This window comes from Rhinopithecus bieti, unplaced genomic scaffold (genome assembly GCF_001698545.2).
Source record: "Rhinopithecus bieti isolate Rb0 unplaced genomic scaffold, ASM169854v2 scaffold_12155, whole genome shotgun sequence".
Taxonomy (NCBI): Eukaryota; Metazoa; Chordata; class Mammalia; order Primates; family Cercopithecidae; genus Rhinopithecus; species Rhinopithecus bieti.
The window spans coordinates 3,033,517-3,045,552 of record NW_016807423.1 but is presented as its reverse complement, the minus strand read 5'-3'; the positions used below and the strand labels follow the sequence as shown (position 1 = coordinate 3,045,552).

Here is a 12,036-nt window from a genome sequence, read left to right as displayed (position 1 = left end):
GGAGCCGGTGAGAGAGGCGCCGGCGGCTAGACCCTGGCCTGGCTGCCCCCACCCCGCCCCCACCCCGGCGCCCCTCCTGGGCTCCTCCGCCCGCGTCCAGCCGGCCTCCCTCATTGTCCTCGCTCGCCCCGGCCTCATGGCGCGGGGAGGCGTTCCATACACGTTTCCCCTTGGCCTTTGCCTCATCTTCTGCCCTCCACCCACTTCCCCTGCCCCCAGGCTCCACACCCACCCGGACTGTGCTGCCTGCCCCTCCCCGGGTGCCACGTGTTCAGCCTGCCAGCCCCGCCCAAACGCACCCCTCAGCCTGGCCACCAGCCTGACCCAGAACCCCTGCGCTGGAGGGAGAGTGGGAATGTCTGCACGTGGGTCTGGATGTGAGCTGCCTGGGAGTCTGGATGTATGGCTGTGGAAGTCCAGGAGCAGTGGCTTTGTTTGTGAGTGTGGGACTTCGTGTGTTACTGTCAACCCGGGTGTGTCTGTGACTGTAGTTCTCTGTGTGTCTGAGTGTGGGTGACTAGCTGGGACCAGGGTGTCCCTGTGATTCTGTGTGCCTGTGAGACTCGCCCTGCTCCCTGAAGCACTGCCAGAAGTGGCTGCTGCTCTCTTGGAACCACAGCTGGAGCCGTCGCCCAGGCAAGACCCCTTCCTGCCATGCCCGGTGCTGTGCCCGTCTCCAGGCCCAAGCATCCCGTTCCGGGAATCAGAACCAGCTGTGCTGGACAGGGCCCAGAGTCGTGGTCCCAGTCCCAAGGGGCTGGCTTTGAGGTCTTAAGCGAGGGGTGTCCCCTGCCCTGCCCCATATTTTGACGTTTTGCTCCAGTGGGAAGGGATTCTGTAGACATCCAGTCTGTATTTGGGCCCCCTGGATGCTGAGGGCAACTTCCCAGCCTGGTCGCAGTTGGCCTGGCCTGGGATCTGAATGACCAAACCACTTCCCACCATGGCTCCTGGAAGGACTAAATGCAGTCATGAGTATAAGGTGCTCCTCCATGGTAGGTGCACAGTATTCCGTTTCTTCCCTCTTCCCAAAGCCATGAGTTCTGGGTTAAGGATGCTGCCCTGTGGGGTGTCTGTTCTCAGAGGCACAGGGGCACATGGGGGTCTATAGGTAAACATGTCTCCATGCTTAGGTACAAACCAGTGTGGTCAGAGTTCACATGTCTGTGTTCCTGGGAATGCGTGAGTGTGTTTAGAGTTGTGCAATAAGGGTGAGTGCCTGAGTGTGTGTGTCTGTGAGGTGGAGGAAGGTAATTGTATGTGGCTTAGTAGTGGGGTGTGCTTGAGGATGTGAGTATTGAGTTGCCGGGAACTGTGCCTGGGTGTCTGCAGGTAAGTCCTTGAGTCTGTGAGCAGGAAAGGGTATGAGCAGGTCAGTGCGAGGTGTGGCCCACAACTGTGGGCAGCTGGGTGGGAGGTAGGTGGGTAGCCTTGCTTGTCCTGCCCTGACCTGCTGGATCTGTTTCCCTCCCACCCTGCTCAGGCCGGCAGCCGGATGCCCGGGCCCACTGGGCGGGCCAGCGGCCGCCTGCGGGATGAGCAGACTGCTGGGGGGGACGCTGGAGCGCGTCTGCAAGGCTGTGCTCCTTCTCTGCCTGCTGCACTTCCTCGTGGCCGTCATCCTCTACTTTGACGTCTACGCCCAGCACCTGGCCTTCTTCAGCCGCTTCAGTGCCCGAGGCCCTGCCCGTGCTCTCCACCCAGCTGCCAGCAGCAGCAGCAGCAGCAGCAGCAGCAACTGCTCCCGGCCCAACGCCACCGCGTCTAGCTCCGGGCTCCCTGAGGTCCCCAGTGCCCGGCCCGGTCCTACGGCTCCTATGCTGCCACCCTGTCCTGACTCGCCACCTGGTCTTGGTGAGCCTGGAGGGTAGGGCCTGCCTGTGGGGAAACAGTGTTTTATTGATTTGACTAGAGAAATGGCATCCGGACCCATGGGAGTGCCAAGGGTCCAGGTCTGTTGTAAGAGGGCTATTCTTGGGGTTCCCTAGCCCACCCCCAGGCTGAGGGTGGGGGCTGGTATCTGTGGATTCTGGCCTGATTCCTGACACTGTCCTGCCTGCAGTGGGCAGACTGCTGATCGAGTTCACCTCACCCATGCCCCTGGAGCGGGTGCAGAGGGAGAACCCAGGCGTGCTCATGGGTGGCCGATACACACCGCCCGACTGCACCCCAGCCCAGACGGTGGCGGTCATCATCCCCTTTAGACACCGGGAACACCACCTGCGCTACTGGCTCCACTATCTACACCCCATCTTGAGGCGGCAGCGGCTGCGCTACGGTGTCTATGTCATCAACCAGGTGCCCATGTGGGGGCCCATGTGCCTGTTGGTGTATATGTGGGTTGGGGCGTTTGTGGGTCCTTGTCTGCCCATGGCCATGTGGACATGTGGATGTACCTGGGCATGGGTAGTCTGTGTTTGTCAGTGTGCACAGGAATGTGTGCACACAGTGTGTGCATGTGAATGTTGGCATGCACACTGGCAGGGGTGTGCATGGTCTCAGAAGGGGTTGAGCCCCACTCTCTAGCCTTGGCAGGCTCACCCCATGGTGGTGCAGGCCTAGGGTATGCTGTAGGAGGAGGTGTTGAGGGCCCTGAGGAGAGGGAGTTAGACCCTGAAAGAAGGATGAAGCCTGCAGAACCCTTTGGGGTAGGTGCCAGCCACAGCTGAGGCCAGGGCACTCAGCTCAGCATCTTAAGGCTTTTGGTGGGCCTGGCTAGGACTGGCCACCGGGTCCCAGAAGGGACTTCTGATGCAGGTCCCCCCCACCCCCCGACCACAGAGACCTCCTAGTCTTGGACTTGGGTCCCTCCCGTATGATGGGGTGCAAGTGGAGGTGGAGCAGGGGGCCGTGGGAGCACAGAGGGCCCTGGCCCAGCCCTGGGGTTGGGAAGCAGTTGCTGAGATGGGTCTTGAGGGATGAACAGGCATCAGGGTCTAGAGAAGCCAGCATTCTAGGCAGAGGGACCTGGAGGGTGCAGGCCCAGTGAGAGAACTGGCCTTGTGTTCACAAATTATTGGCTGAGGTGTGGACTATATGTCCAGCATGTGGGCTGGGTAGCAAAGATGAGGCTGGAGGAGTTGGAGGTCAAACTGAGAAGCGTCTTGGGAGGCATGCTGGCAGTAAGTCCAGCGCAAAGGTGGCAGGGCACCATGTAAGGTTATAAGGGGAGAGTGACTTGCGTGTTTGCCTTGTAGAAAGGTTGCTCTGGTTGCATATGGAGCATGGATGGAAAGGGGAGATTAGAGGCAAGGTGGCCTGTCTGGAAGAGAGGACAATGCCCAGGAGAGAGGCGGTGACCCTGCGGATGAGTGGGGCGGGAGTCGCGGGGAAGAAGTGGGGATGTTGCGCAAGTAGTGGAGAGTTAGAAAAGAGCGATGTCAGGACAGCGCAAGGGTTTCCGCCTCGGCTGTTGGCTGTGGGGATGGCTGTGCCTGTGAGTGAGATGGGGACACAGGAGCTGGGCCAGCTCTGGGGGAGTGTGACTCTGAAGCCTTTCTTGCGTGTGATGAGTTTGAGTGCCTGTGGGAAGTACATGTTTAGCAGGCAGTTAGACAAATGAGTCTGGACCCAGAAGGGAGGTCTGCAGTGGAGAGAGGGATCTGGGAGCACCAGGATGTAGATGGTCTGGTCCCTAAAACCAACAACGTCTGACCTGCCAGGTAGCAAGGGGCATGAGAGGAAGAAGCCAACACTTCAGGGATGGAGGAAGAAAGAGGCCACTACAGAGGCTGAGCGGCTTGGCCAGAAGGGCCGGAGGAGACCTAGGGGAGTGTGGGATCCCGGAAATCCGGCAGTCAGTGTCAGGAAGGAGACATGGCAGCTGCATGGGCACTGTGGGGGCGTGAGGAGGGATGTGGACCAGGACTCGTCCAGTGGATTTAGCAACAAGGTGGGCCCAGCGAGAGCCATTTCAGGGGCATAGTGGGGGCGGAAGCAGATTGCAGTGGGTTGAAGAAGGAATCGGATTTGACGAAATGGAAGTAACCAATTAGAGACAACTCTTTAAAAAAAAAATTCCTGCTGAGAAGGGAAGGCAAAAGGTAGGATGGTGGCTGGAGGGAGGTTTGTTTTTTCAGATGGGAGAGGATTGAGCATGTTTATGAGCCATGTGGGAGAGACACAGGGCTCCTTGCTGGTGAGAGGTCAGAAGGAGTGCTGATGAGCTGGGAGGAAAGTGACGGTCTCTCCAAGGGCTGGGAGAAGAGGAGGTGCAGGAGAGGGAGGGAAGAGAGCCGGTGGGGTTGGGCAGGTCAGGGTTCCAGAGGGGAGCAGCTCCCACCTCTTCCAGCAGTGGCTTTGCTGGTGGAGAGGAGGGCCTTTCTCTCCACTCATTCCAGAAAGGCCGCTCACCGACCCCCTCTCCAGGAAGCTTTCTGGCTCTAGCCTGGAGGCTGTGGGTTGGGGCAGGGGCTCAGGGGTCAGCTTCTCCCATTGAATGCTCCCTGCTAGTCCAGAGTTTAGTGCTTAGGCCTGCATGGCCAGGACTCCTGCAGCCCCAATTCTCAGGGGACCCCAGACTCACTGGGCTGTGACTGCCTGTAGGCCCTCTGCTTGTCATTTTGTTGGAGAGACAAGTGACTCTAGCCCAGGCATGTCCTGGTCTCAGAGGCTGCCCAGGCAGCTGGATGCAGTTCCAGGGAGCCTGAGGCTCCTGGCGCAGTCCCCATGGCTCCTGCATCTTAGACACTGGTCATTTGGGGCATTCGTTGTTTGTCTCACTGCATGACTCTATACACAACAGGAATGGGACCAGGACTGGCCATCTCCAGAATCCCCACTAGCACAAAGGAGAGAGAGCCGCAGGGCATGTTTGAATGAGCGAATGAGATGAGAACTCCACCCATCGTTGTCATTGGGTATTGGCATAAAGGAAGCCCATGGGAAGGAAGGAATAAGTGTACTGGGGCGGGGAAGTTTGGTCAGGGGAGCCGCTCCAGCCCTGAGTGTGACAAACACAGGTACTGCTAACCCCAAGGCCTGGAGGCAAGGAAGAGTCTGGCATATTCTGGGGCTGCTGAGGGATGTTGTGTGGCTGGGCCTCAGGATATGAGGGCAGTGGCCAGAGAGGAGGTTGGAGCCACATGTGAAAGGCTTTTGCAGGCCAGATCCCGGTCGAGAAGCTGGACTAGATCCTGAGAGCCTGGAGGAGCCAGGCAGTGAGGGGGCTGGTAAATCCCCAGAGACTGCTCTGGAGAGTGGCAAAGGGCAGGTGCTTGCTGGTCACAGGCCCAGAGCTGATCTGCTCCTCCCCTCACCCAGCATGGTGAGGACACCTTCAACCGGGCCAAGCTGCTCAACGTGGGCTTCCTAGAGGCGCTGAAGGAGGATGCCGCCTATGACTGCTTCATCTTCAGCGATGTGGACCTGGTCCCCATGGATGACCGCAACCTATACCGCTGCGGCGACCAACCCCGCCACTTTGCCATTGCCATGGACAAGTTTGGCTTCCGGTGAGGGCTGTCTTCTCAACTAGACCCAGCCCTCCTGCCCCTACCAGACACAGACCCACTTCCAGCCCCAGGGCCCCGCTTGCTCCTGGCCCCAGCCCAGACCCCACTGGCAAGGCTGGATCCTCCCTGGACCCCATTGGACATTCCCCCCAACCCAGTCTCTGGTTCTTCCCCTGGAGTCTCCTTGGGACCCTTACTGACACCTGACTTCCCATGCCACAGGCTGCCCTATGCTGGCTACTTTGGAGGTGTGTCAGGCCTGAGTAAGGCTCAGTTTCTGAGAATCAATGGCTTCCCCAATGAGTACTGGGGCTGGGGTGGCGAGGATGATGACATCTTCAACCGGTGAGTAAGCATGGGATGGGGAATAGGCTGGGTGGGTGGGGGGTGAGGTACAGACTGGGTGGGGTTCGTTGCCCTTCCTGGGGCCTGTTCTAGTCGGTCCAACCCTATCCTCAGGATCTCCCTGACTGGAATGAAGATCTCACGCCCAGACATCCGAATCGGCCGCTACCGCATGATCAAGCACGACCGCGACAAGCATAACGAACCCAACCCTCAGAGGTGACCCCCGCACCCCTCACCCTTACTCCCCAGAGGTGACCCCAGCACCCTCACCCCTTACTCCCCAGAGGCAACTTCCCAATATCCCCAGCTCTTAACCCCAAGTTGCCCAATGCCTGACCCCCCAGTGGGGGATCTCCAAGCATCCTTGACTCCAAAGAGGTGACTCCCAGTGCCACTGATTCCCTGAGGTGATCCAAGGCCCTTGAGTCCTAGAGGTGACTGCTGGTACCCCTGATCGTTGTCCCCCAAACCCCAGCCCAGCCTCAGCCCAATATCACTTACCCCTGGCCTGATTCCTAGAGGTGACTAGAATTTAATGTCAGGGCCTGAATAGTAATTGAGTAGATTGCATTCCTGTTGGTGCCCTCGCAGACCTCACTTGTGCACCTGTGGGACCCCTGCTGGGACAGATAGGATAAGAGCCAGTGGGTGCTGGGCACAGCTCCTATGGACCCGACAAAGGGGACCTGAGCAGGATGGGAAGGGGGTGTGGAAACACAATGCCCACCCCTCTGAAATTGAAGGAGGTGGGTGTATCTCTTAGGAAGTAGCCACATTTGGTATCAGGCTGGCTGGGAGAAGGGCCTAAAGGGTGTGTGAAATGTAAACAAGGGCTTCCTGGGCTTCTTGAGGCTGCTCTGTGACTTGTGCTAAACTTTCTGGGGATGGGAGACCCAGAGTAGTCATACCCAATCTGTGCTTTTCCTTACAAAGTTCATTCTAGGCAGGGAAATAGTTATAGAAACAGGCAGTTATGGTACAAGGTGATCAAGGCAAGGTGTTCTCTTGGCAGAAGAGGGATTGGTGATGGAAGGCTTCCTGGAGGAGGTGATGGTAAACTGGAGTTTGAAATAGTTACTCATTTAACAAAGATTTGCCTCACGCCTGCCTTGGGCACAGTGTTACATTCCCCAGGCTAATAGAGGAAACCAGCCCGGATAAGGGGAAATCATATCCGGAAGTGTCTGGAATATGAACGTGTATGATACATGCCAAGAGTCTGAAGCTATTTGATTTTAAGATCTCTGAAGGCTGATAGTGACAGGGGGGTGGAGGGAAAGTCAGGTCTGGGTGTTAGGGGTTTTTCTTCTGTTGCCCTTTCACCATGTAAGTGTCAGGGGTCTTGAATACCAGATGGGAGTTTAACTTTTGTCCCAGAGGACTGGGGAGTCATGGAAGAACCTGAAGCAGGGAGAAGCGGGGTGGGGTTTGTGTTTGGAAGGCACACTGTTTGAGCTTTAGGAAGGCGAAAGCCTGGCATAGCCGCTGGGTGGAGCAGGAGAGATAGTCAGCCCGGCCTGAAGGAATCTAAGGAGTCCAAGGGAGCATGGTGGGACAGGGTCTGGGGATGGAGATGCTGTGTCTCCAGCTTGAGCAGGAGGGTTTTTCTACTCTGAACACAGGGGGTAGGAGTGGGGGAGGTGGTTTGTAGCCCTGGTGTGGGGTTGGTGCCTCGGAGAAGCATGAGGCACTGGGGAGTGCAGGGAGCTGATGAAAAAGCAGTTCTGATGAAAACTGGTCAGCAGGAAACGGGTAAGAGACCAAGAGAAGACGGGCTTCAGGGCACCTGGGGGAGGAGTGGAGCTCCACAGTACACGCCAGGAGCCTTGGTCCTGTTGCAGGAGTAGCCTGCCTGGGTGCCACCATCAATTACACATGTCTGGCTTGGTTGTAGAGGCAGCAAGATAGCAAGAAGTTTCTGGCTTAAAGAACTCTGTGAATGTTGGATTCACGGATTGGGTATGACGACTCTGAGTCTCCCACCCCCAGAAAGTTTAGCACAAGTCACAGAGCAGCGTCAGGAAGCTCTTGTTTACATTTCACACACCCTGTAGGTCCTTCTCCCAGCCAGCCTGATACCAAATTCAGAGTTCACAAACGCTGTGAACTCTCTCTACGTAGTTGCTGTGGCCTAGAATCCGGGAGTTCTGGATTATTCTTTTCCTCACCCTACATATCCAAATCCATCAGCAAGTTGTATCACTGCCACCCCTAAAACATTTGAGTCCATTTGCTTTCCCCCTTTACTACCTTTACCCTAGTTCAACCTCTGGGATCCTGCCTGGACTACTGCAGTGGCCTCTAACTGGTTTCCCTGTTTATGGCTTGCCCCCCAAACTGGGTTAAACATTTCTTAAAGCCTTTACACATTTCATTCTGTGAGAATGAAAATATGAACTGCTCACTCTGACTTAGAGCCCTGCCCTTGCGCGGTGTAATTGAACCTCCAGGCTAATAGTCTGCTTTTCCAGGTGTCCCATTCAGGTTTAGCTACTCAGCTGTGCAAAATCTTCCCAATTTAGGGTCAGCATGTGCTCTGACCTCTGCCTGGAGTGCTCTGTTCCTGCCCTCAGCTCAATGTCACATATGCCCTCTTGTCTCTCTTAGCACTCCGATGTTTTCTCTGTTACCTGCCTCCCCTAGAGAACCCAACTTGCCCTGAGAGGAAGGACCCCACCTGTCATGGCTATGGCGGTAGCCTTGGTGCTTAGAGCACAGCCTGGCACGTGGTGGTGGTCAATAAATAGCTGGCGAAAAAGTCACTAAAGAACGAGGAACAGAGAAAATGGCACAGGCGTGGGGAGTAAAAATGATGCATCTGATTGCGCTTGAGATGCCTGTGGGATGCCTGGTCTCAGGCATAGAAAGGTCTGAGCTGACCTCATACTGTGGCTTGTGCCTGTAATCCCAGCACTTTGGGAGGCCAAGGCAGGCAGATCACTTGAGGTCAGGAGTTCGAGACCAGCCTGGCCAACATAGTGAAACCTTGTCTCTACTAAAAATACAAAAAAAAAAAAAAAAAAAGACTGGGCGCAGTGGCTCATGCCTGTAATCCCTGCACTTTGGGAGGCCAATGTGGGCAGATCACCTGAGGTCAGTAGTTTGAGACCAGCCTGGCCAAAATGGTGAACCCCATCTTTACTAAAAATACCAAAAAAATTAGCTGGGCATGGTGGCGAGCAACTGTAATCCCCCCTACTCTGGAGACTGAGGCAGGAGGTTGAGAGGCAACCTCTTGAACCCAGGAGGCAGAGGTTGCAGTGAGCTGAGATCGCACCACTGCACTCCTATCCTGGGCAACAGAGCAAGACTCCATCTCAAAAAACCAAAACAAAACAAAAAGCCGGACATGGTGGTGTGCACCTGTAGTCTCAGCTACTCAGGAGGCTGAGGCAGGAGAATCGCTTGAACCCAAGAGGCAGAGGTTGCAGTGAGCTGAGATTGCGCCACTGCACTCCAGCATGGGCAACAGAGCAAGACTCTTGTCTTTAAAAAAAAAAAGTCTGAGCTGAGAGATTTGTGAGAGTGTCAGACTTCTGTTTTCTGACTGAAGAAGGTGAGATCTCTGTTTTGAGGGCCAATGCAAGAGCAGAAGGGCTCCTGCCAAGTCAACCCTGGAAGGAGCCAGGATGGCTTAAGCTTAGGCCACAGAGATCCCATGTTGGGTTTGGTGGTGGTAACTTTAAAATCACTAGATCAGCTGGATGAGGTGGCTCACACCTATAATCCCAGCACTTTGGGAGGTCAAGGTGGGCGGATCATCTGAGGTTAGGAGTTTGAGACCAGCCTGACCAACATGGTGAAACCCCATCTCTACTGAAAATACAAAAATTAGCTGGATGCAGTGGCAGGCATCTGTAATCCCAGCTACTCGGAAGGCTGAGGCAGGAGAATTGCTTGAACCTGGGAGGCGGAGGTTGCAGTAAGCTGAGATGGCGCCATTGCACTCTGTCTCAAAAAAAAAAAAACCACTACATCAAATTTGAAAAAGAGACTTTATTTCTCCTTTATAAAGGGTTACAACCTGCAGGCTGGCCATCCGATTGGCTAGGAAGCAGAGCCTCCAGCCAAAGCCTTAACAGGCACTTCGAGGGAGGGAGGAGTGAGATAGGAATTTTAGTTGACTGGATTGGTCAATAGGTTATTGGAGGAGCTATGAATATTCATGGAGGGGATCCTGACATATGCATATTGAACAAACATGCATGTTATATACCATCCATGTTCACTTTGGGGTGGAGACTTAATATTTAAATGTATTGCAGTTAGGCCCTATATGTCAAAAAGACAAAAGTACTCAAGTGTGCAGCCTCTGTAAACTGGCTAGAACCAGTTCACAGCCGATGGTCTTATCAGGAGAAAGTTACTGAAATCAGTCTCTTGTCCCACCAAAGCTATAGTTACGGCTTGTGGAACAGGGGCGTAGGGGTCAGCATCTGGCAGTGGGTGAGCTGCAAATATTTTTCTATTATTTTTAGCTTTTTTTTTTTTTTTTTTTTTTTTTTTTTTTTTTTTTTTTTTTTTTTTTGAGGCGGAGTCCTCGCTCTGTCGCCCCCGGACTGGAGTGCAATGGCCAGATCTCGAAGCTCAGCTGGCAGCTCGCGGCCTCCCCGGGTTTACGCCCCATTCTCCTGCCTCAGGGCCCGTCCCGAGTAGCTGGTGAACTAACAGGCCCCCGCCACCTCGCCCGGCCTAGTTTTTTGTATTTTTTAGTAGAGACGGTTTCAACGTGTTAGGGCCAGGATGGTTCTGCGATCTCCTGACCTCGTGATCGGCCCGTTCTCGGCCTCGCCAAAGTGCTGGGATTGGATTACAGGCTTGAGCCACCGCGCCCGGCTATTTTTAGCTTTAATATATTACCACATTATGCAAATTGTTCTAATATTGGTTATCTCAAGTCCAGTACTTGTTTAGCTGCTACAGAAAAAGAAAATCCTTGCAGCAGTTAGAGCATAGTCTGTTCTTTAAGTGCAGAGGTGCATGACTTAACCCTTGCCTGGCATGGCCTTAGATCCTATTTATAATTATGTATCTTATTGACACAAAGAATGCATTCTCTCAGTCTTGTGATCTCTGTTTTGACGTTAATCCTGGTCATTTGTTGTATCTAAACTGCAAAAGGGAGTGGGTATAACAAGGCATGTTTGACGTCCCTTCCCATCATGGCTGGAAACCCTGTTTTTAAGGTTTCTCTGGGGTCCCCTTGGCCAAAAGGGGGTTCATTTAGTTGATTGGGGGATGTAGGATTATATTTGTAGTTTACAGTTGTTAGCCCTGATACAGACCATTTCCATCCTATCTAGGTTTACCAAGATTCAAAACACGAAGCTGACCATGAAGCGGGACGGCATTGGGTCAGTGCGGTACCAGGTCTTGGAGGTGTCTCGGCAGCCACTCTTCACCAATATCACAGTGGACATTGGGCGGCCCCCGTCGTGGCCCCCTCGGGGCTGACACTGATGGACAGAGGCTCTCGGTGCCGAGGATTGCCTGCCAGAGGACTGACCACAGCCTGGCTGGCAGCTGCTCTGTGGAGGACCTCCAGGACAGAGACTGTGGGCTTTGTTTTCCGAGGGTCTTCAATAAGCCCCCTAGCTATACCTGGAAGTTTCAGAACCCACTTTGGGGGCCTCCTACCTGGGCAGGCTCTTCAAGTGTGGCCCTCTTTGGAGTCAACCCTCCTTCCTGACCCCCTCCCCCAGCCCAGCCCCAGTCACTGTCAGGGTCGGGCCAGCCCCTGCACTGCCTCGCGGAGTGGCCTGGGCTAGGTCACTCCACCTCTCTGTGCCTCAGTTTCCCCCCTTGAGTCCCCTAGGGCCTGGAAGGGTGGGAGGTATGTCTAGGGGGCAGTGTCTCTTCCAGGGGAATTCTCAGCTCTTGGGAACCCCTTGCTCCCAGGGGAGGGGAAACCTTTTCATTCAACATTGTAGGGGGCAAGCTTTGGTGCGCCCCCTGCTGAGGAGCTGCCCCAGGAGGGGACCAGAGGGGATGCGGTGTCGCTGCCTGGGATCTTGGGGTTGGCCTTTGCATGGGAGGCAGGTGGGGCTTGGATCAGTAAGTCTGGTTCCCGCCTCCCTGAGAGAGGAGGCAGGAGCCCCAGGGCCGGCTCGTGTTTGTACATTGCACAGAAACTTGTGTGGGTGCTTTAGTAAAAAACGTGAATGGAGCAGCTCCCTTGTCTGGGGGTGGGGGTCGGGTCCCTGAACATGGTTACCCTGAGTGTGTTGTGGTGGAA

At 55.0% G+C, this 12,036-nt stretch overlaps 1 protein-coding gene across 1 annotated transcript; it reads left to right on the top strand.

Annotated features, from left to right (window-relative positions):
• The first annotated feature begins 331 nt into the window (after positions 1-331).
• Positions 332-11,967, top strand: B4GALT2 (beta-1,4-galactosyltransferase 2). Its single transcript, XM_017881863.1, has 7 exons — positions 332-437; positions 1,484-1,854; positions 2,063-2,298; positions 5,263-5,453; positions 5,676-5,798; positions 5,913-6,017; positions 11,105-11,967. Exons 1-7 carry the CDS (start codon positions 403-405, stop codon positions 11,253-11,255), a joined length of 1,212 nt encoding a protein of 403 aa, XP_017737352.1. The 5' UTR covers positions 332-402; the 3' UTR covers positions 11,256-11,967.
• The last annotated feature ends 69 nt before the right edge of the window (positions 11,968-12,036 follow it).